Source organism: Corvus brachyrhynchos, unplaced genomic scaffold (assembly GCF_000691975.1).
Source record: "Corvus brachyrhynchos isolate BGI_N302 unplaced genomic scaffold, ASM69197v1 scaffold202, whole genome shotgun sequence".
Lineage (NCBI taxonomy): Eukaryota > Metazoa > Chordata > Aves > Passeriformes > Corvidae > Corvus > Corvus brachyrhynchos.
Window position 1 is genome coordinate 3,726,608 of NW_008238132.1, and position 25,395 is coordinate 3,752,002.

The 25,395-nt window shown below is 39.1% G+C and overlaps 1 protein-coding gene across 1 annotated transcript in view; it reads right to left on the minus strand.

Annotated features, from left to right (window-relative positions):
• Window positions 1-303: 303 nt before the first annotated feature.
• Window positions 304-25,395, minus strand: part of VWA8 (von Willebrand factor A domain containing 8) — a 169,152-nt gene continuing 144,060 nt past the window's right edge. Inside the window, exons 38-44 of the mRNA XM_008633141.2 lie at window positions 24,687-24,843; window positions 21,877-21,985; window positions 16,119-16,244; window positions 14,060-14,218; window positions 6,229-6,327; window positions 4,788-5,026; window positions 304-2,378 (exon numbers count right to left, since the gene is read on the minus strand). Coding sequence (XP_008631363.2) covers window positions 2,270-2,378; window positions 4,788-5,026; window positions 6,229-6,327; window positions 14,060-14,218; window positions 16,119-16,244; window positions 21,877-21,985; window positions 24,687-24,843 — 998 coding nt within the window. The 3' untranslated portion in view covers window positions 304-2,269. The remainder of the gene's footprint in view (window positions 2,379-4,787; window positions 5,027-6,228; window positions 6,328-14,059; window positions 14,219-16,118; window positions 16,245-21,876; window positions 21,986-24,686; window positions 24,844-25,395) is intronic.

Consider the following 25,395-nt stretch of genomic DNA (forward strand, 5'->3'; position numbering starts at 1 on the left):
GAATTTCCACCCACCCTCATGGCCAGGCCTGGTCCTGGACATGGCTGTATCCTATGGGCCCAAGGAAGATGAACTGAAACACAACAGACATCTCCTGAAACAAAGAATAAAACCAAACACTACAGAAATGTAACTATAAATGATGTAACTGTAATGAAAGGTAACTGTAAATGATACTTATACATGAAGTATAATTTAGAGGCATAATCAAACAAAAGATTAAAAACTGGATTTATCATAGTTTTTCACTTAAATACCACTTTTTTTTAATGATAAAGATAACAGTATTTTACTGCATGGAAATCTGAGGTGAAAAAGTTTATTCACTCAGGTCATGTAGAAAGTGTACAGTGCATTTGCTAATTAACTGCAAGAAAAAGCTTCTTTTTTTCAGGACTGCTGGCAACAAAGGCAGATGTGCTGAAGGAATTTCCATGTAAACACACATTTAGTAAGAGCCTTGTTAATATATCAATTCTTTATTGCATTTAGTATCTCATGTTTACAGGACCAAGGTATTTTTTATTTTGAAGTGCACTTCCCCTTAGTAGCAGCATCTGTGTGTATGTGCATACACGTGCATTTGTCCCAACCAGGGATAACCTTCTCAGCCTTCTCCTCCCAACTCCTTTCTCTCCAAACAGGAACTGCATCTTCAATCTCTTTGTTTTCACATATATAGTTACCATAACAATGCTAACAAGACTTTGAAAAATGTCTTCTGTCCCCTCTTGTCATAAAGAGTTTGAAAGCTGACCAGACTTTGAAACTCATCCTAAACGGGACATTTTTGATGTGCTGGTAAAGATTTTTGCTGCAGGACTGATGAAGTAAAGAATGACCACCATAAGCTGGACCCTTTAAAACAACAATGGTTGTATTTAACGAGACCAAATGAATCTGCCTCCTCCCTTCCAAAGATACTGCTCAAGGTGCAGCTTGATCAACTGCACGACTAAGAGAAATATTAAAAGAATTGCAAGTCCTCCTTCAGATTTTTATAAGCACTCTTCCTGAATGTTCTTCTATTCAATTACTTTCTAATTAAGATCAGAGTATCAGTGATGATGCACATCCCCAACACCAGCTTAATTAAATCACACATTCAATTCATTGAGTATTCCACTGTTCCCAAAGAACTACAAAATATCTCTTCTTTAGTAGATAAAGAGGAATTATCGCCTCATAGGACAAGCCAAACATCAACTGATTGAATCATAAAGTAAGTCTTTATAACTAACTTGGATATTAAATACACTCTAACACAGATATCTTGCTAAAATACTTCTTCCTCTTCCTTTATAAAAAATAACTTACTTTGTCATGTCTAAATCTCTCCTCCAGTTTTACCTTCAAATGACCCAAGAAAAACAGACCATGAACAAGCTCTAGCAAAGCACTAGTAACCTTTTTGTCTCCCGACTGAAGAGTCACCCCCACGTGTTGAGGCCACCCCAGGGATTCCGTGTAACAGGGCAGTGGGTGCAGCATCATCGGCTGTGCAACAGAGACATGGCAGGAATTCCCTCCTTGGAAACGCTGCCTCTTGAGTTCTGAGGAGGATTTTGACCCTTTCCCCTTACTTTTCATAGGCAGAACTGAACCAACCTATTTTTGTGTTGTTTTACTTCTTAACAGCCACTTTCTCTAGATCTGACAACTCGGAGCACAGTGCCTGATCAGATAATGACTGTTTACATGTGACGGTCAGCATTTCCAAACTGCTCCTTTGTTCCCAGCGTCGGGGTGAAGCCCTGATGCCTGTCAAGACAAGAAAGCAACAGGAGACGAAGGAAGGATTTCCTGCTTGGCAAGAGCAGTCCTGTTTAAATCAGAGATGGAGTTAACCACCCATTCAAACACATGCACATGAAACACTGACACAGATTGCCTGGGTCTGCCTTGCACAGGATTACCAAATCCCAGTGAACCATGTTTCATGAAACAGGATGAGATGATTCCGCAGTGCTGGCAACACAGCGGGCAGAGGAGTGATCACAAACTGTCCTTTGTTTGTTTGTTCCTCCGGCAAAACACTCGTTCTGTCGCCATCCTCTGCCCTGATGCAGTTCTTTGAATGTGCTAAGTCGCTTGAGAGATTTGGGGGGAAAATTTACAGCCTGGCCATCATGTAGATTATGGTTGCTTGGCTGATTAGAGGAGAGTATGTATTTTATTAATAATTGTGTTTATCCTTAGTTTTAGGGTTTGTACCTCCAGCAGCAGTGGGTTTCCTCTTTGAGTTCACACCCCGTGACATCAGTGATGCTTAGGCACTTGACAACATGGTAGATGTGAAGATCTGCTGCAAAATCTGAGGGATCTCTTTGGTGTCCATGGCAATAAAAGAGCGACCTGCTGGCAGTGTCCTCTGCAGCCTAAGGAGCAGAATGAGGGACAAGACACAATTACCATCCCAAATTATCTTCCCTAACACAAGACAGGATTCGTCTTGAATATCTTCCCAATCCATGCTGTTCACACTGCTGTCACCATGCAATTTAAAGGCTTGGGAAAGCAACAGAGGGAGAAAACACTGAGAGCAGCCAGGGCAGAGAGCTCCTTTCAGCAACACAAACAAGAGGGTTTCCAGAGATTTCCATCCATGTCCTCTTTCTGACATGCCAGAACTCCATTTTGATCAAGGTACCAGCGACCCCATGAGGTGTCACCACAACTGGTTTGCTGAGGGCAGCTACAGATTTACACTGGAAATGAAGATACTTATCCTGAATTGACTACCATGAACCCACAGCTCGTTCAGTTCAACAAGTCCAATGATTTTAACTGCGCTCTTTGTATTGCTTCTTTGACATTGCTGCAGATTACATGGAAATGTATTTTTCTGCTAATATTAACCTGACACATTTTTATTCACAGCTTAACCCACCCTTAAAAGTCAAACTAGACACGTGTTACAAACCCCATGTCCCTCATGTCCAGTTAGCAGGCTGGGGATTTATTTTTTCTCTGCTTTTTAGATGAGATTATGCTCTATACTATTCCTCCAATGTTAAATAAACCCTCACTTTTAAAATTAGTTTTAAAAAAGCTGCAACAGAGAATTCCCTTCTCCTTCCCCCACAGCAGTTACAGGAAGGCTTTGTCTAATTCTGCACTTCCACATACACAGAAATGCATTTCAGTTACAGCATTGTGTGCATTTTCCATGCCCAGTAAACTAGGCCATTATAAGATCTCCTCTTACACAGCAGGAAAGATTTTTTCAAAATCTTTTGGTCAAAGATTTTTTCTTCTTTTTTAAAATTCTTATCAAAAGTAAAGGAACTTTCTGTAATTATAATCTTTCAGAATGGATTCTCTTCTGATGAATAACACAGCTCTGGTGTACAGACCTGCAGCCACAACTCACGGGGGCTGTGCAGTTGTATCTTTCAAGCCTTTACTTCTTAGAATTATCTACTGAGGGCCAACTCCCTTTCTGATTTCTCTCATTCTCCTCTAGTTGAAGACTCAAACAGAAACAGAAAAGACACCGCTGATACCTGTGGCTATACCAGCTTTTTGCTGCAGGTACTGGTCCTCAGTGGATGTGGAACCTGGAAGAACACCTGGGACAGAATTTCTTCTTTTTTCCCCTTGTGCCCAAACATTTTAAAGAGAAATTATGTAGCACAACTAAACTCAGGCATATTGCCTCAGACACTCCAAAGAATTTATGTCTCTAACACAAGGGGAGTATCTGAGTCAAATTTTTGGCTGCTTTGAAGACCATTAAACTCCAGCTTCTTTTGTTTCAATCTCTTTTCTTAGGCCTACACACATTGGAACTGTATACCGGGCAATAACAAAGGCACCACATCTTTGTTGTGATTACATGGTGATACTATGTAAGGATGTAGTGCACATCCTGCAGCAGGAGGATGGCTTCAGCTGCTCCCTTTGGATGCACAGGATGCTCTGGACTTGCTGGCTATAAGGTATGTCTGCAGGATCCACAAGCCAGTCTCCTCCCTGACACAACTCAGGATGTACAGCTTCTCACCAGTACATTACTAATAATAATGGTAAAAAAAGGATGGGTGAACACTTGGACAGGACCTATCAATGTGCACTTGCAGCCCAGACAGCCAATTGTACCTTGGCTCTCTTTCATCAAAGGTAGCGCTGCCAGCAGGGCGAGCGAGGTGATTCTGCCCCTCTACTCTTCTCTGGTGAGACCCCAACTGGAGCACTGTGTATAGCTCTGGGGTCCTCAGCACAGGAACCACATGGACCTGTTGGAGTGGGTCCAGAGGAGGGACACAAAAACAGTCAGCAAGATGGAGTACCTCTGCTATGAAGACAGGCTGAGAGAGTTGGAGTTGTTCAGCTTGGAGAAGAAAATCCAGGGAGACCTTATTGAGGCCTTTCAATAAATACAGGGGGCTCATAAGGACATAGTGAGAGTTATAAACTGGAAGAGGGTAGATTTAGACTGGAGATCTGGAAGAAATTTTTACAATGAGAGTGATGATGCACTGGCATAGGTCATCCAGAGAAGTTGTGGATGCTGTATCTCTGGAAGTGTTCAAAGTTGAGTTGGATGGGGCTTTGAACAATGTGATCTAGTGAAAGACATCCCTGCTTATGGAAGGAGAGTTGGAATAGGTGATATTTCAAGGTCCCTTCCAAGTCAAACCATTCCATGATTTTATGATACTATGACCAAAACCTCAAAACCTTGTGCAGAACAACAGCACGGGCAACTCACTGCAATAAAAGCAGAGTTTAGATTCATGCTGAATGAAAGCAAACAGTACTAGGCATAAACCAAACACACTTACCTATCTGCCTGGTCTCCCAAGGATCCTATAAATATGGCGAAAGCATTGACTTGAGTATTGGTGGTCAAGACCTGTGCAAACCTTGATGGCTGAATTCCGTATCGCTCGAGATTTGCGTCACTTAAGACAATAACAAAATACTCATCAGCCTCCTCCTTGGTGATTTCCCGAATGGCATGTTCCGTCCCTTCCAAGGTATGGTCTCCACTCATGCAGAACTGGGCATGGGCATGCATGGTCTGTGTGCACAGCATAACCACGTGGAAACACATAAGATGACTTTAGGAACAAGCATTCATTTCAGCTAGCACAGGAGGGAGTAAATATTCACTACGGCTGTATTAGGGGATGCATCAGATATGCAGACAGTGCTCCAGATACAACAGAAGATGCATCTTTTTGTACCTAATATGTCATATTTTAAGACAGGCAGCACTTCTTAAAAACACAGTGGGCAAACAATCAAAATCCACACAGGGACCTAATTAGACCGGGCCTTAGGGAAGGTGAAATACTTCGGTCAGCTGCAGTTTGAGTAGCTACATTCCTACGTATTTAAGGAATAAAATAGGGCTTCATTTCCTAATGCTGTGAACAGCTCCTGCCTGTTCCTAATTTGCACTGGACTTCCAAATCCTAGTAGTGTCTCAGTTATTATCAAATATCCGATTCCTGACAGTGGCAGTCACATTTAAAAATAATGAAGCATTTTGTTTGAGCTGTTACAAAAGAAATACACCATATTCACTGGTAAGCTGGTATCTATGTAGAAGGCAAGGAATTTTAGATGTTACTAAATCAAGTTGTTCTAATCGAAGTAGCTCCCAACCTTTTAAAAATAGGTTTTGAAGGAAGCTCAAATACATGCTTCTAGCCCACCAAGCTGCCAAGCAGGTAAATCCTACAATATACACAATATACTCAATTTTTCTTCATCCTACTACAGAAAAATTTTGGTGAATACACACACTTCACCATTGTGATTTAACACATTTCCCATTTAGCATTGACACATTTTCCCAATGCTACTGTGATGCATAACTTCTTGAAGGTACCAGGCTAAATCACTGACCTGGGATCCCCCTACAGTTTTGAATTAGTCACTTATGCACTAATAATACCACATGATTTGGGCAGAGCTATCTATATCACTGTATAATCTTTGGAACTTCCCCTATCTTTTGACAGGTAGCCAAGATGACACATTTATGGCACAGCAGTCCAGAATAAGGCATACCCAGCTTCTATTATTTTGGCACAATTTGTTTTCTGCCATGTCTCTGAAATGTCCTGTTTCAATTTTATGCAAATACACAGACTTTGCTTTCTTGTCTTTCTTTTATTTTACTATTCTCATGTTTTCCATTCTGTGACCCACCTACAATTTTATCCTTGCAGTCATAAAGTCCTTAATTACCCAGCATCACTTAGTAGGATTTACCTTAAGAATCTCTAATCTTTGCTTATTGTTCTTGGGAACTTTGTCACTCCCAACCAAGGCGATGTTGAAGCCATCTCCTGAATGTCCAACAATGTCGTACTACAAGAAAGAAACATCATCAGTCACCTGTTAGTCACGAATGACCCTTGGCTCACAATGACACAAGACAGATCAAAGGCAATTTGCAATTCTCAACAAAAAATCCCAAGTACTGTTCCCTGTTTCTGTTTATGAGTTGCTTAAGGGAACTACTTGCAATTACTTACTGACATGCAAACATAGGAAAGAACTACTAAATAATGAAATTAAGGAACATCTCCTTATTTCCATGGTCTGTTTTTCACATCATCCCACCAACTGCAGAGCAGTGATGTGTAAGATCAAGACCTTGCCCTCTCACATTGTCCACGTATTTCTTTTAAAGCAGCAATTTTCATCCTCTTGAGTCTGACAAACAAGAAACACATTGTCTGAAAGTAGCTCCTATGTTTGATGAATCTTTTTGGTGACCTCATTCTGCTCTGAAAAAAAAAGTATTACAAGTCCCCTTTTCTGAAAATCAGCACTCCTTATTTTTGTGCATAAGAGATCAAAGGTATTGCTGAAAGTATGTGGAGAAGTGAATTCCAAGAGCCTCTGTATGTTTTCAAAGGAGATGGTGTGCACATCATTCTCCTGTGAAAGATGCTGCAAAACTGACATGTAGAACCGCAACAGTTCAAATATCCTGTTGAACAAATAACGCAATATCGCGAAGGCCTCTGCTTTATGTGAGAGCCTCATTGCTGTAACATGAAAACCAAGACAAGCTGAGTTATGGCAAGGTCCTGACCTGCTCTTTGTGTTGTGGATGTGGTACTCACCCCAGGGAGAATTCACGAGCAGGACAGAAATGGATTTAAGAGCTGTCTACACCAAGCAAGAGAGCACAGTGTACAGAATCTGAGCCCAGAGAGACCTGAGCTGGCAATTCCTCAGCATGAACATGCCTGTATTTCCCCCTGCCCAGCTGGCACAGACCTGCCTTTAGTTGACAGGGAGTCCTGATGCAGTATTTTACCTTACTGTTTTCTTTTTTTCAAGTACTGTTACAGGTTCCTGCTGGATTCACCATCTCTAATTCCCACATAATCATTTGGTAAAAGGCATGTCTATTTGTCAAAGTTTTACTGTCTTTTCTTTCCTATTGAAATACACTTTATTTGGTATGTCAGGTCCTAGAGAGTGGAGAAATGGCATCCTTTACAGACAAAGCTCTTTTTGTTTCCACATCACTGATTTGCTTTAAAACATATCAAAAGAAAGCTAGAGCAGCTGGAACAATACTTTTAAAGGTGACACCTTCCTCTGTAAAAGAGCAAATGTGCCACATACTGTAGATTATTTCACCCAAGGTCAGACCATTTTATGACAGCCCCACATACACCAGACTTCCTCCCCCTACAAAATCTTTATATAATCTAGTCCCCACACAATACCATTTCTTTCTGCTCTGTTGGCTTTTCCCATTTCTGCTCTCCTCAGATCTTACATGCCTAGTATTTGCTACCCAGCCTCATGTAAAGTTTTCAGTCTGCCACACGCTTTCTCTTCAAAACCTATTTCTTATGACCAGTAATGCTTCAGACACTCTCTTTCTTGATGGATATGAAGACATGGCAAATGAAAAGACACAAATTTTGAGAATAATGCTGAGGTTACATTCCTAAATAAAACAGGAATAAATTCTGTTTAATAAAACCTGAACCACACACAGGGAATGTGTGCATGAGTATTGTTTTAAAAATTAGGGACTATTCAAATCAGAGGAACTAAATAAAGCAGAGGTTTAATGGAGCAGAAAATACACAGTGCTCGTGGTTCTTATGCAATGTCAGAAATGCCCACACATCTTCAGGGTAGGCTCTTAATTATGAAATCTTGCACATCCTCTGCTGAGCAGTTTTGTATTTGGTATCACTTTTAAATCAACAGCTTAACTATGTAAAGCAAAATGCTGCCATTCTCCTGTGTAAAAAGGCTGATCCCTTCATAGAAGGCTCCTTCCTGGCTTCCTGTATGTCTCACACTAGGTGCCCTCGTGTCAGCTTTGCCATACTGAGTCCCTGGGAATAGGCCAAACTTTGCTGTTTGGGAATATCATTGTGGTTCTTGACATACACCAGTAACAGACCAAGCTTTCATCTCAAACAGTCTGAGCTTAAACTCAGTGTGACAGCCTGTATAAGGGGAACTGCTGCATCTCCTAGATGAAACACTAGATGTTGACCCTGCAGTAGGGTTCCCTCCACATTCTTGCACAAGGTGGGAACAGACAACCTGGGTACAGGCAAGGTGAGGCTGAAATGATCTGAGCAAACTATTGCAGGCATGGAAAGGCATCCACCTGGGAACATCATGTCCTCTCTGCTCCCTGCTCAGAGAGCTGCTTATTATTCTTTGTGTGTGCCCATGCATGCATCCAATATGTGTGGTTATCTCTAACAGATGTGATCAGTTTCCTTGTTTCTTTGCTGACAGCTTACTATGCTATTTGTGATTTAAAAACATTTCACAAACGTTTCACCAGGCAGCAGGGAAGAAGTGGCTGTTTGATTCTTCCTGACTGCTGCATTCTGGGCCAAGTAGGGCCTCCTGAAAAGAGAGTGAGATCCTGCTGTGCTGGGGAAGAGAAGAGCTGTGGTCAACAGCCCTTGTACACTGGTCCTCACGGTCCTCTGATCCCACTGGAAGTCAAGGACCAGGAGTAGCCAAAATCTAATGTGTGTGAGTTTGCTTTTGGGAAGCTCAGCTCCCCAAACTGTGAGGCTGCATGAGTTCACAGCAAGGGAATGTAGCTGCACTGACTTGGATTGACTTAAGTCAACATAAGACTGCAGGCTGGGAGACCCTCCCTGGCAGTGGGGATGGGAGAGGGTTCACAGCACAAGGTGACAGAAGGGAGATGTTTGCCCAGGGGAATGTATGGAATCTGTCACAACTTAGGAAAACAGAGTTTGGGAGAGGAGCAAAACTGGAGCCAAGAAGGTCACTTTGAAATGGCGAAGAATTAAAATCTCTCTTTCTTGCAGTAAAATAATATCTCCTCATGATTTGTGTTCTAGTAAATGAACCCTTAGGGATTTCATATTATCTTCGTGCACTTATTGTAAGCAAAAGGTGCAGACAGCTCCACAGTCCTGGTCAGCTGGGAACCCCAACACATGCAGGCCCATGCAGACTTTGTCAAAACCAGCTTCCTTCCTTTGCAGTAGATAAAGACGAGCACAGAAGAAGGGCCTTTGAAGAAGCAAGGATCCAATCTGATGCTTTTTTCCAATAAATTCCCTAAGGAGGATTTATGTGGATGGAGTAACAAGTGAGAGAAAAGCTGTGATACCATCTTGGTTTTGTTTTAAAAAATAGCAAGCAAAGGCTCTCAGGACAAATCCAGCAGCAAAATACATTTGTCATAATGCAGCTTAATTGAAATAATATATTATTGTGGTACACAGGAACTTGTTTTCCAACAGCCTCAGGTACACTGAGACAAGGACTGCTCTATTCAGGGTACACAACATGTAAACACGTATCTCGAAATAGCATCATTTTGTTGGTTTCTTTCCATAGGGAAAGGTTAAAACAATCTCTGTTCCACTGTCACTTTTTGCACTGAATGGATGGTTGCTGCTGCCTAAAATGGGTAAAATGGAAGACTTTGTCTTCCACAGCTGCCATGCCAAAAGGTTTAATTTCTGAAGGCGTTTAAAAAGCTGAAAGAAGATGTGTGCTGAATGGAAAAGGCAGTGTGAATTAGACTCTGCTGGAGGGCTAGATCTTTGTAAATTCGTCTCTTCTTTGGACAACACTGAACAGTCTATTTTTCTGAATTTATTTCAAACCTTTTGTTTATTATTTAAAAGAAACAATTCTGCCAAACATGTGGACAATTTCTTCTTTTCCTGAATTAGCAGTGCTGCCTCCACAGTACATTTTACAAACACAAAATGCTAAAAGAGTCATATAAAATCTGTAACGTCCCTTAAATATAGCTATAAATAACAATTCAGGCTTTTCCTACCAGTTACATAATATGCTCTTTATTGAGTCACAGTATTTTTAAGGCTTCATAAAATTGCTGTTGGATAATTTACTGGACATACTTCCTCAATCTGCCATCATGTGTGCAAATCAGTAATCAGGGATGATATAAAACCATACAGTTTGTGACAGACATAGTACTACCTCAGATAAAAAAGAGAACAAACTGCCCTTCCGTGCATTTTCAAACAACTGGCATCTAAAATGGGATGTTCAGAAGATGGGCCTCCTGTTTTCCCCTTGACAAGGAGTGATTCACTGCCTGCACTTACGTGAAATGGAAGTAGAGAGGATGTCCCACATGAGCAAAAAAAGCTGAAAAATACCTGCAGCACTTGTCTGACTATATAAAAAGTAATTTCATTACCTCCTTGGTGCAGTCACATACCCAATACATAGCTCTTCTGTACAAGAAGGCAAGACGAAAGTATTTTCTACCTTCACTCAGTGCTGTTAAGATCATCTGACAATCAGCATCATCCCTGACACCAAGGGGTACCGCTCACGGGGAAAGCTCAGCTGGGTAGGATAAAACAGCCAAGAAAATGCCCATCTGGTTAATTCACAATCATATTTAGCAGAGAAGCACCAACAGAAAGGTCATCCTGAGCAAAAGCCAGGAATTGTTTTCCAAAGTCTGCACTGGAGTCAGGTAGCTGAAGGGAACTTTACTATGTAAATCCCCTTTGCTCAACAAGTGAGATGATCCCCTTGGTTCAACACATGTTGTACAAGATACCCCTCAAATTTGCAGCATATGTTGTTGTGAGCCATGCAGATGGAGCTACAACAGGAACAGATAACAGCAGGCTATAAAGGCCAAAAAAGTCTATTTTTATAAAACCAGGCAAGAAGAGGATAAGGAAAAGAAAGAAAGAAAAAAGTGATAAACTGCAGATTTTTCATTGCACACTACACAGCTGTGTGTTCTTCTATCTTTTTCAAATGGTTCCTCTCTTAGATATGAGAAATGGATGCTATTTTTGCGGACATACCAAACCTTCAGCTTTGTCCTGAGAAAAATCAGCAGCATCTTGCAAAATGTCAAGAGTTGTACAGAATGGAGTCAGTGATATTTAAAAAAAAATCACTGTCTCCCCCACTCTCTGAAGCCTGACCCATAGATTTTAAAATCACAGAACGGAAGAGAGCTTGTAATGACCTTAACTAATTCTCCCCAGTGTGCTGGTTGCATGTCTAGTTCTACATGTCATTCCTTTACTATGCACTTGAGGGTTCTGGGTTCTCAGCTTCAGAGCTGCACTGGAAGTAAGTACAGGTGGTTTTCTGCCACTGTTACATCTTTCTCCAGTGTACCACTTTCTAAGCCACTGTCCTCAGCTGTGTGAATGTAACAGAATTTATTGTTCAGAGCAGAACAGCTGTAGTAGAACAGAATGAACAACTGTCCTCTGGTCTCCCTTTCTGTGTTAGTCAAGATTTTATCAGCTCCTTGATTTTTATCTCCTCCACACTGAGCAGTTCTTGGTTAGTTACTTAGCCATTTCTTGTATGGGGACACTTCCATATCCTTTGCAATCTTTGTCACCCTCTCTTTTTTTTCAGCTCTACAAGAGCTTTTGGGAGATGGGGAAGCAAAATTGCACACATTACTCCTACTGTGAATGCACTATGGATGTTTACAGCAACATTCTCATGCATTCTCCTTTCTTCTCTCTTCCTTTGCTAATAGTTTAGAACATTCAATTAGCTTTCTTGACAGCTGGTGAGAACTGAGCGTTCAAAGAACCACACAACATAATTACAAGACATCTTTGTTGGACACCAGTCTATAGCTGGGAGTGAGGGCTAATAGAAAGCTGAGACTTTCTCACTGTGTATTTAAATTCAAAATTCTTTTCTTCCACATACAGCACTTTACATTTAAAAGTACTAAACACCACCTACCATTTTATTTCCCAGTCACCATTTATGGTCAGGTCCTTCTCCAACTTCTTGGAGCTAGATTTATCTTTTTATTTTCCCAAATAACTTTATATAATTAGCAACTTTTCTCACTTCACTATTCATCCCCTTTAACAGATCACTTATGAATATACAGAACAACATGGACTCTGGCATAGATCCCACCACAGCTCCACCACTGACCCTCTAAAAAATGACCACTTAGTCAGTTTTCTATATTTTTAGCAGTATTTTTTTTATCTAAAGGATTTCACTCTTATCCCCAAAATTCTACCATTTCTTTACAAGCCTCTGGCAGTGACTTTGCCAATTGCCTTTGGCTAAGGAGACTCTACCAACCAACCTTGCTTGTCACACACATAGATACCTTACTTCCCTTTACAAAACCATGCTGACTACACCACAGTATATGATATTTATCCTTGTGCCCGCTGCTTTTCTCTGTGGATGATCCTGCATTTTGCCATACTATTATCTTTGTTGCTCAGATATGCCTGATTTACCAAGCTACACAAATTGTGCTGCATAATTACACTGTCACTGTAAATATTTGTCCTTAGCTTTCATATTATCAGTGAGCAGAAGATACGTGAGCAGCTGAACCAATAAAGCCCTGATTTCCAATTATTTTTTAAATTACATTTGAGTTCCCACATGGCTTCTCTCAGCTAAGGTATGAGTTTATGGTTGCAGCATTTTCCTCCAACAGGATTACACAGCATCACTCTCTACCCAGCCTATTTTCATTACATTTTAAGGAATGTAGTGACTTTGGGAACAAAACCATAGTTTCAAATTTGTTTGAAATTTTGCAACACGCTCCGTTTAAGAAAGTTTAAGGGCAAGAAAGCATTACTGCCAAAGAAGATGGTAGCACTCGTCTTGTTTTCTTAGGAAAATAGCATAAAAACATAATGCCTATCTCCTTTTATCGACTTTTCTCTTGAAAAATAGAAGTGTTAATGATTGTACTTTAGAAGACATTTTAAAAGCATATGCCTGATTTTGTACATAAGATTCTATGGAAGAACAGAAACCTGTAGAATTATCTTGTTGGAGGAAAAAGGTGAAGCAGACTGGACTGAATTGATCTAGACTAAGTTTCTATTAGCTTTGTTTAGGAGATTTTACATTTTGTTCAGATATAATTTAATTCTTATCTTTGATATGCTCTTCAGCAAAGGTAGCGGACATTTCTATTCTTCCACTAAACACAGGGTATGTCCAGAATTAACTGGAGACTGCCATTCCTGTCTTCTTTATGGCTAAAGAAACACAGCCTGGACCTTGTTTAGGCTTACTGAGACAAAAAGAGTGTTACATTTATCTACATTTCATTTGCAGGCTACCATTACGTAACATTGGGAACCCAGTATGTTTCAGTACAAGAAATTATTTTCTTGCTTTCAGTTAACTAGAAGAGAGAAGGGACAAAGCAGTCTGGTCTCTTCCCATGACCAAGTACTGCTGTGTGCACTCTGGGCAGATGGAAAGATGTGGTATCTCTGCATATCCTGAAGCTCATATTTACTTGTGTTCTGTAGGCTTAAGTGTTTCTGCTCAAAGAAACAGATAAAACCTGAAAAAACCGCAGCAAATCTCACTAAATAAAAGTTTTAGATTGAATACTCCCCTGCTGAAATGTGTAATGTTTCTTATCCTTTCCCTAGTATTATTTTTCAGGTTGCTAGAAATAGATTTATGTCTTTATTTCCTTGTGGGAATGAATAATAATCTTTGGCTAGACTGACTGCTGAAACACTTTTTCCACTGCTCCACACAGCCTGTGTAATAGCCACAGAGCTCCTAGCCCAGCTGCAATTACCTTGAACTTGTGCTCATAATTCTCAAAAGCCTCCATGACCATGCAGACGGCCTCCATGGAGCGTTCCAGCCGCCCATCCACCCCGTTGAAGCGGTACATGCTGCCGGAAACATCCACCACCAGGCGCAGGCGCTTGGGCTTCTGCTGGGGGCTCCCCGGCTGACAGGGAAACACAACAGAACAAAAGGGGAAAGCTGAACATCAGTAAAGATAAACCATTCCAGACAGAGAACCCAATGCATTTTGCAAATCAAGAAAATTTTATCCAGCAAATGTTGTTTAGATTTGTTGAGGTTTTTTTTCAAGAAAAAAACCCCAACTATTCTTCTATTTCAAACCAGTTTTTTAACAGATAACTCAGTTCATTCTTTTCCCTCACCTTCAGTGACTGGAAACAAAATACCTCAAAAAATTCCACACATGCCTGTCAGGAAAATACTTTTTCTGTATCAGTTTTGATTCTTAACATTTTATTTCAGTAAAGAAATGCTGAAATTTGCTCTTTCTGCCAAGGCTCATAATGGAAATGCTTTTCATTGGCATGCGGTGCTAACAGGGACTGCATATGACTGTAAAAACTTGTCTGCTGAGGTTAATAACGTTCCAAAAATGTATGAAATCTTGTTCTGATTAAGTACTAGTTCTATCTTCATTCTGATGCTGAAACCATTGTTTTCTTTCCTGAAAACAAATCCCATCTGTTCTAACAATTTCTGGTATAGCACATTCAAGGGAGGTGTTTTATTTAGCATGCAATGAGATGTGTCTGGATTCAAGTATGAGGCTATTAAAGATGGTCTGAAAAAAAACCAGTCACAATATAAACAAATAGCTAAAATGTTCCTTTTACCTGAAAAGGATTTGTGTACTTAATTCTTTTAATTATTCTTTTAATAGACTGTGGCATCCCTGCCCTTCCAGAAACAAAAGAAGAGAAGGCTCATTAAATCCTACACTTATTTTGGTTTTTATGCACACACTTAAAGGTGTCCTTTTTTTTGGCAATTGAATTATTTTTACAAAGCTTTAAAACTGATACATTGAGTAAACACATTTTGAAACAAATGAGAATTGAGGATTCAATTACTTTTCCCTTATTGATCTTCCACGCAGGCAGTGCCAAATTCCATAATTCATTCAAAGCAACCTAAGGACCAAATAGCATAAAAAATAATACCAGAGATTCATCACATGTGGGTAGCTGACATGCAAAAAGATGCTGTACTCAACTATTTAAAAAAAAAAAACCTTCGTGTACTTAAAAACTGCAATCTGTCATTAAGTATTACTGTTAAATATTATGGACTAGCCCCACTAGTTCTGGCCAGGTTTAGTTGGTCTGATTCAAGTGGTTTCTCTGCTGCTGACTCACATAGGTCTAACTGTAATGCCTTCCAAGGAATGGCTGCATCAGGCCATAAGACAGTCAACTTTATCCTATCTTAATGGCTTTTCCTTACACTTTTTTATTCCACCATAATTTTTATTCTTGTAAATCCAAGTATCTGTGGAAGTTGAAATTATTTGCATACCATGCAATAAGGAAATTGCATTTGTAAACCACTTTCTTTTTAACTTCCTAGGGGATCAGCATAGGTGCAATAAGGAAATTGCATTTGTAAACTTTCTTTTTAACTTCCTAGGGGATCAGCATAGTTGTTAATAAAAATTAAATTATTGAAAAGGTATTTTCCTTTTTTCTATAAGAGCAAACAAAAGAAATGTTTTCTGCTAATTGCCTTCTGGTCATTAAAATACAAAATAAAACCATAAAAAACTGTTGCATTGGATCAAAACTTAGCACTGCCTAGATCAGTGTCCTCTCTCTGAGGGTGGCCAACAGGAAATATTTATGTAAGACTATTTGAAGAGGTACAGCAAATTTTCCATTCTGTGGTTGCCTCTGTGTCAGGGACATCCCAAGCCAGAGACATTTTTCTGAGTTTCTCATCCATGTAACTTACTCAAACTCCAAACACAGATACTGTACAGCCACTATGAAATCAGCAAACCGGTTAAGCTCTTCTCCACCTTTCCCTGTTTCTTGCTGGATACTTACTTGTGGCTCAAGTTCTCCCCGTCGTTTATATATGGCTTTTTCTCCTGTCAATCCATCAATGATTTTGGCATCATCAAGCTCTCCAACAGCTTGGTGTCTCAGCCATTGCCTTTCTTTACCCTTGGCCTACAACAGAAAAGAAATCTTACTCAGTGATGGGAGTGTGTGTTAGACAATTTAAGACCTAGTGCACGTGACATACACATTAATTTCTTTGTAATGATGTGACAGTTTTGGCATAAGTCAAATCCAAACACATGTTCAAATCCAACCCAGCTGTCCTGGTCTTCTTCTCTGAAAGAAAAATTCACACTGACAAAGAACATGTTCCCTCTGTAACTTGGTCTTTTTCAGTAGTTTCATACATAGGAGTTTAACTGTGAACTGCAGAAATGTTAACCCTTTTTCTTGCAAATATGCTGAAAATGTGTGTGGCAAGCCTGTTCAGAAATGCATACAACTGAAGTGACACATATAACTGACCACTTGTTAGGTGTTTTCAATCCACACAGAACAAGAAAAAGTCATTGGGTGACTTAAAGGTAAAACTAAACAGTATCCAGTTCAGGCAATGATAAATGGTTGCTTTTCAAACAGTATTAACAGTATAAACTAATCACATATTTAAAAAAGCTACTTTCAAAATCGTGATACTCAAGAGACAGTCCAGTAAACACTTATTTTCTTTTAGTTAAAAGGACATTGCTTATCTACAGCCTGACTTGATGAAAATACATTACAATCCATGTACTCAAATATTCATGGAATTCCTGTACACAGAGCATGCAGTTAAGATTGAAGACTCAAGTACTATAATAATATAAGCAACATATTTAAGCATGTTTTCAAAGGATAGCTTCATCATGGTTCATAATACCTAGGATCTCTCTAAAGACAGCGAAGTCTGTATACATGGGGTTTTTAGTTTATTTAATTTCTGTTTTAATCTTCATGTTGAAATTGCTCATCCTGGTAGTAAGCCCAGCAAGGAAAGACAATTTTGAATTTATATACATATGAGGCTTTTTCCCTCTCAGCAAATTGTTGGTCAGCAATTGGAGGAAAATCAAATATCCAGCATGACACAAACTCCCTTAAACATTGATTTTCAGGAATGAAAATCAATTCTTCTCTGATGAGCAGGAAGTCTTACATTACAAATCCCCAGTAAACTGCAGGCCTGGGATTTGAAAGGATGAATCTTTATAGTTTTGTATAGTCGGAGCAGGCAGAAAATGACTTCTTCAGGTTCAGAGGATGTTTGATTTTGCTTTGGACAAAATGTATGGTTTTTTTGTTTTGGTGTGTAGAGAAGGAGTTCTGGACTACAGACTATTGCCTATAATAACTCAAGATTAATGCTCTACTTGCCCAGGAAAATAAGTGGGCAGAAAGACTACACAGCCACAGAAAAATGTTTTGATTAACAAAATCAAAAGCTTTACAGATGCTTCCTCATGGGAGGCAAAAACAATGCCAATACATGGAAACCTCAGCCTTTTAGTAAATCACAGAAGGAAAAAGGGGAAAAGATTTCTGAGGTTGTGAATTCAGCCAGTTGTGTTCTCTGATACATTTTCATGGTGCTACAGTCAACCTAGCTTTAAGCCACTTTGGCAGTGGGGCATCCAAGAGTTTGCTTGTACCGCCAACCAGGAGTTTCCACTATCGTGAAATATGCCTGGGATGAAAGATAAATCCCTTCTTCCACAGGATCATTCATTCGTTGCCTTTAGAGTTGTGTAATATCACAAAGAGACACCTGCAAATTCCCAGTGACCCCTACACGTCCCACCAAAATGTCACACTGTAGGAGTTTCCCTGCTGTCAAAAGCCCAGAGGCAAATTTCAACACTCCAATTAACCATGACAAAAGTACTCCTGGAGAAAACATGCTGCTGAGTAAGCAAAGCCTATCTGGAATCAATCATGCACCTTCCAGGGTGATGCAGGTGAGATGGCTTTGTTCCTACTCAGCCACTCTAAGTAGTGGAACAGAAGTTGATCCTTATCACTTCCTTAGCACTGGTGCTTTGTCAAATTTTCGTCATTTGCTTTCTTTCAGTAGGCAGGAGGGACAAACAACAGAAGACTGCAAAGCTTCACTGACAAAATCTCAACTAGTTTCACTATTTTGCTCACTGACAATGGTTTAGCTTTGCACTTATTTGATGTTCAAGGAACAGCAGTGTGAGAAGAAAATGGCTTTTAATTATGGAGGTAGCTAAAACCAGTTAAATAACTTTGGAAGTTTATTCAACAAAAGCCAGTATTTGAGCTGAAATTTTATTGGAGAAACATGGAGTTGACATCCTCTCCTAAAATAGGAAAGAATGCTGACAAAATCTGATCTCACCTGTTTCCAAAATAATGTTAAAATTACTCAGGCTACTTAGCATCTGCCTCTTCCATGCAGAACTACTAAGAATTTGTTTCCTTTTATAAAATCTGAAAAAATTAATCCCCTTAAGCATGGGTGTTACACAATGCACATATTTTATATATTACAGAGAAAATTCTAATCCTTTTTAATATGCAACTTTCATATGTTTAAAACGAACTTAAGTTTAAAAGCATTTGCAATTTTAAGAGAAAACCAGAACTAATATATATATCTTGCTTTGATATTTGACTAGAAAGGACAAACAATGTATTACTGTTTCAATATACTGCAACCATACTGATGACAAAGTAAATTCATTGCGCTGCTTTTGAAATTAGAAAAATGTGCTAGATACTGTATCTTACCAGTATGGCAATGGCTGATCACAATGCACCACTACAGTAATTCTTTTTACTGGAAGATGTCACAGGTATATTTACAAACAAATATAGCTGTTAAGTCTGTAACTGTCAGAGAAAAGGTTGGGTATGTGATCACATCTAAATATGTAACTCATAATAGTACAGGATGTATGAAATACTGCCAGTTGTGGTCAGCAATTGTTTCTGGGAAAACATGACACAAATGTTCCCTTAGCTGCTGAAATCACAAAACTACTACTGACAGGGCACAGGGTTTTTCATATTTCCAGCTCTCTGAGCCATGCTTGTTACAGGACTGCTACTACTTCATTCTTGCTGCTATGACCAGACTGTTCCCACGTGGTCTAAATCAGACAGAGCCCAGCAGGCTCAGTAACTCAGGCTCAGGTTTGCCCAGTTTAAATGCAGGGGCCTAAATGATGCTCAGAAGCTACAGGGACAGTTATCCCTGATTCTCTCTGCAATAATCAAGACAGAAGTACTTTCTGGAAAGCAAGTCACCTAACATTTAAGAAAGTCTTTCTGAGTGACTGACTGACCATAACCTTGTGAATTTGGAGTTCAGACAGACAAGCTTTAGGGGAGAGAAGAAAGCCCATCAGTGACAGGATTTCCTGGATTTCTGGCTTTGCTACTTCCACAGAAGATAAACAAAAACTCGTAATGTTTTGATAATGTTGTTCAAAGAGCTGATAGAGATCAGTGAGTTATAATAAGCAAAATGAACAATGAAATTACATTCTCAGACTGTGTTTATGTATCATTTTCAAGGATCTGCCTATTCCAAAAATCTCTTTCTGCTGCTACTAACTTTTGGTGAGCCATAGACAACTGGACCTGAATCCCAGCCTCTTGATTCTAGGGAGGTAAAATTTAATCAAAGGAACATATTTTAAACAAAACCACAAAACTAACAATAAAAAGGCATACATTGAAAAGAAAATCCAGGTTAAATAAACATGGACAACATATTTTGATTATGTGAACACAGTAAGTTTGAAACAAAGCAAACTCAAACATTTTTAAAAAGCCAAACATGTTCTCTACTGAGAAGGTAATTTGGGATTTTCACAAAGTTAAAAACACATAGACATCTGAGCTGCAAATTTTACCGCAATGAACTTTGCCATTGGTTTCTTATTTGAGATATGAGTAATGACTGATAACAGAAAACTGTTCTAGTTGAGAACTCATGGTGTACACAGGACATACAGAAAATAATGGGAGACAGATGCACAATTCTCCATGAGGGCTGGATGAGTTACCATGCTAAGAATTCAAATAAATTTTTTCCCTCTCAAAAATATCACATGAAATGTGCTTAGACTCAGCTTCCCTATTAACAAAAGGCATTTTGAACCTGACTCCTGCTATCGCTTATCTTCATTTTCCTAGTTAATCTTCTAATAAAATCCCTACCAAAATCTATATAAAAATTTATAATGTTAAAAATTTGCTTTCACTATTGCTCTTGTTCTATGATTTAGCTTTTACAAATTCAGTAATTTGGTTTTTCCATCATAGATTACATTTCCTAGCTCTGTGGTTAGCTGTTACAGGTTTTGGCAGGAAGTTAGAAAAGTGTCATAAAATACTGAAGCTTATAAGACTTTGCCTTGGTATTAAAATGACCTTTTTTAACAAAGCAAGAGGATATGACTCCTTATATTAAAATATGTTATATTTTGATTATTAACATGATCCCTGAACGTAAGAATTTTGGCTCCAAGGGACAGATAAGGCAGACTCACAAAAAAGACTTCAAACTGAAGATTCACTTATTGATTTCATACCCAGAGTGTGCCTCCAATAGCTTGTGTGCTAGAAACATGGCAAAAACCCACCTAGATATAAACGATGTAGAAAAACTTGAGATTTACATCCAAATTTTTTTCAACTGAAACCCATCTTTACAAGCCAAAAGCCTGTGTCCTGAACTGAGATACATACTAAGTGCATGAATCACCTAATCATGCCTATCTTAAATGTTCATTACACGAGGAGTTCTCTGAATTGGTATATTCATAATAAAACTGGCTAATGGTTCTCTGTGTATATATGTGGTTATAGTCATGTGGTTGTAGCTACAAAGGCTTAAAGGTATAAATAAGGCAAAGAAATATTATCCTTCTTACTTGCAATACCAGGGGATTGGATGTCTTTCTCCAGGAGGAGGCTGTTTATCATACAAAGTGATTTCTCACTGTATTTCAGTTTTATTGCTTAAGACACAGCACAGTGACTAATGAACTAAGATATATATAGTAATGGTTAGTAGCCTTCAACAGAAATATTTATGATCAAATATGTCTTATAAGGAGCAAATCACTTTTCCTTTAATTTCCACTGAAGATTAGCAGATGCCTCCTAGAAACAATGCACTTACAATTTTATTTACCCTGTATATGAACACTAGTATTAAAAAAAACCCAGAACAACCACCATGCCTGTCACCAGAAGAAAGGCAAACTGGTGGTTTTAGTGAGTTTCCACTTAGGAGATTTGGGCAGTACCTATTTCTATTAGCAAGAGTTAAAAACAAACCTGAGAAAAATCCATGTTTTCAGCTGCATATGCAGTGAGGCTCCTACCTGGAGAGGGTGCCTCTTTTAACACCTATAGCATTTGCACTTCTCAGCTAAAAAATACTCTTTTGGACTGGAGGTAATGAAAAAGACTGGGCTCTACACACCTTCACCTTTTAAAAATGTGTAGTAGTATTTTCTCTCACAAAACTGTGCTCCTGAATAAGTTATCTGTAAGGTGTGGAATGGGAATACTATAATTTGTAGAGATGAGCACTGGGATCCACTTGTAGGCTGCCTTTTAAAATAGTAATATGAAACTGTTTTTCCTAACTGATTATAAACTGAACCTGCTTTTAGCCTTCAAAGGTATGACCACCAGATGTTAACAGGATATTAGCAGGATAGTAGTTGGGGCTTAATGTAATGGCCTCCCTATGTTCCTTTATCAGAGGATCTAAGATTACCTGCAGATTGTCCAAGATGATGCGGAGCGACTGAACTTGACGTCGGACTGCTCCAGAGAACCTTTCGTAAGTTGATGCATCATATTCACTCATCTGAATCTCTTTCAATCTAAAGCAAAGGACAGGGAGCTAAGAACAGTTTAGGAAACAAGCATATCTTCCATTTACTTACGTAAACTAAAAGTTTATTTACTTGATGACAGGGGAATTCAGACTGCAACAAGCATGCAGAAGAGACAAATCAGAGAAGTGGCAGCTGCTCTTGTGAATTTTTGACACAGCAGATGTTCACCAATGTCTACAGGGACTGCATCACATTAAAAGTTATTAAAGTTACTAATCCTATGACTCTCTTGTAATCTGCTTTCAAGTTTGAGAAGTAAATCGGAGGTTCTGAAAAATGTGATCAAATTTGAAAGGTTTTGTTGGCTCAGGTGTTGCTATCCGTACATAAAAGGATCACGAGTGTCTATTCATTACTTCACCGTCGGAGTATTTTAAACACATCCTGATTCATGCTTTAACACAAAGGTTAAGTAAAGACACACTATAAAATCTGTCCTTGAAGACCTACAAATAGTAACTGTCTCAAATACTTATCTTTGTGCTTCATTAAATGAAGAAACTCTGAAACAAAGAAGTTTTAAATGAACATTAACAAAAGTGTGCTCCCCCATAGAAAATGACTCATGTCAGTGAACACTATCCTGTCCAGAGGCCTGTAACAGAGAGCACACCTGCATCATGAAAACAAATACATGCTTGCTTTATAAGCAAAGATGTGTCCATTTCAAGTCCTGTATCACTCTTTTAAACAACATAGCTTAGCAGAACAGGTGAAATTCACCATTGGAATGTAATTACAGAGGTTCAACAGTGAGGAATGAGCTAGGGGACAGGCAGATATGCTAGCAGTGTGCACTGTTCAGTATTTGCCATGATGCAACGTCATGTAGAGAGGCAGCAGTTGTGTACCTGCCCACCCTACCACGTGGCTGGGTCCACTCCTGAGCTAAAACATATTGGCCTATCTGTGCCCAGCCCCTTTCAAACAAGCACTACATGACAGCATAATCTCACTCACAGTGTTTCAAAAATACTGAGTTTTTAACTGAACCATAAATGGACAGTAAAGTATGTGTAGGCTAATTTTATTTCTAATGGCAAGTTTTTATAACACTATCATAAGTTAATTGCCTGGATCATAAAGTATGCCTGAGAACTGCTGTTTAGACTAGCCCTTTAAGGATAATATTAAAATCAAACATCAAATCTGTTGCCTCTATCATGATAATGTCTTTTGCAATTTAAAGTTTTGCCAACCACTATTCATTAGAGGTAGGAAAAAGTAACTTTCAGTGCTGCACATTTAATTTCATGAATCCTGCCAACAGAGTTCAGTATCTTCGGATCTATAAAAGAACCATTTTGTTTCAAACAAAAAAACCCCATGTGCTGTTCTACTTTGTGGCAGTCTACATCAATTCACATTGGAAGGTAGTTCAGAAAAATACCATGAAAAATACTGCATCTATTCTAGAGTAGTGAAATAGGGCAATTTAAAATGTTTACCACTAGAAATACTATCTAGCCAGGAGAGCATCAATAACTTTTATATGAAATTTCTCCCTTCTAGATAATCCTGTATAAACAAAGCAGTGAAATCTGAAGTTTCCTTTTTTTTTTTTTTGGTCAGCCTTAGGACTTCAACCTCCCTATTCTTATCTGTTAGATCCCACAACTATCCAAGTGGTACAGAATAACGATCCAAGTCAAATGTGGTTTCATAATAGGCTACATTTCCAGCTGGTACATGCCAGCCTACTTGGGTTTTGCAGCACAGGAACTGTTACCTCATGTACAGATACCCAGATTTTACAGGGCATAGCTGCACTGTTCTCCCAGCATGTAGCAGTAGCCAGGAATTTCCCATAGCACTGATTTAGTAAATCACCACACAGGCAGTAGAAATTCATCAAAGCATGCCAGGTGTGTATATGGACATATGCACAGAGAGATGTACAGTATCCAAGACCATATTTAGCAATTGTTTCTATTACGAAGCAGATCAGAAGCAATTTTGAAGAGGGGGGATGCTTATTTTCATACTAAATACAGAGGTTGACTTGAGAGTTCAGCTGGTGGAAGAAATCTGATCTCTGTGCACATTCTGGGGAAGAGTTGATCAGTAATCACACATTACACTCATGCTGGGAAGACCTGTTGCTCCTGTTAATTACCTGCTGAGGCTTAATAGTTCAAATTACAGAATCATAGAATATTCTGAGGTGGAAGGGACCCACAAGTATCATCAAGTCGAACTCTTAAGTGCATGGCCCATACAGGGATCAAACACACAACCCTGGCATTATTAGCACTATGCCCTAACCATCTGTCTACAGATCTTTCAAACAGAAGCCATTTGCTTGCAGTGGTCCATTTTGAAATACACTTGTTAAGTGATGAATTCCTAACAACATACAATCTGGATTCATCATAATTCAAATAAATTTTCATATAATTTATTCCTTTTTAAAAAGAGAAATATTCACACCAATCTCCTTCTCCATCTAGCTATGTTTTACTCTACCAAATCAAACAGTCATTTTAACATTGTGGCTTAATTCAATAAAACATTCTATACATCTCGTCCAGAACAGCTAAACATATGCTGGTAATCTCTGTTAAGTGATAATGAACAGGGTAGGGTAATGTAGCTGATAAATGCAGCTAAGAAATAAAATTCTTTTCAGCCATCTTTTTCAAATTCTTCTGGGAAGTGGAAAAGAAAAGAAAGACTTTCCCATTACCTCTGTTTAAAGGCCTTTTCGCCCATCTCTCGAGCAGCTCTCTTAACTTCCTCAGGAACAGCGTCCTTTTCAGCTTGAGATACTTGGTAAACCCTGTGGCCAGCGTCCAGTCGATACGGCCCACCTTTGCCTCCTAACCCAGCAGTGTCTCTCCCACCTAAGATGGTTGAGATAAAAACCATTAAGAATATACATTTGATAAAAAATAAGAACACATTTTCTTTAAAGCTTCCATTGTCATTTACAGATATTCAAAAACTGTTGCTAACAATCCCTATTTGAAATATTTTTTGACAAAGGTTTTCAAAACCAAACAGGTATCATAGTAAAGAAGAACTCCCATGGAATACTTGAGTTTATAGTTCCTTGAGACCAGATTCATAATGGTTTCTGCCCTGTACAACGGGGACCATAGAACATTTAAATCTTGTACATCTCCTGAAAGCTCCTGGTCCCAGACTCTGTCTTCTCCCTAAAATTTGTTGGTTTACACTGCTTCCAAATCACTTTAGCTGGTGATCACTATCATGACCTATTAGAATTAGGAGGCACTTTGCCTGTTCTGTGTACCTCTTGCCTACACTACCTAAGTTTCTGCAGCTACAGGAACATCTAAGAGAATGGCAAATGACTCAGCCTAGTTTCTGTGGCTGCAAGCTTCTTGCTCTCCGTATGGCCAGTAAAATGAAACAACAAAATATAATTGAAG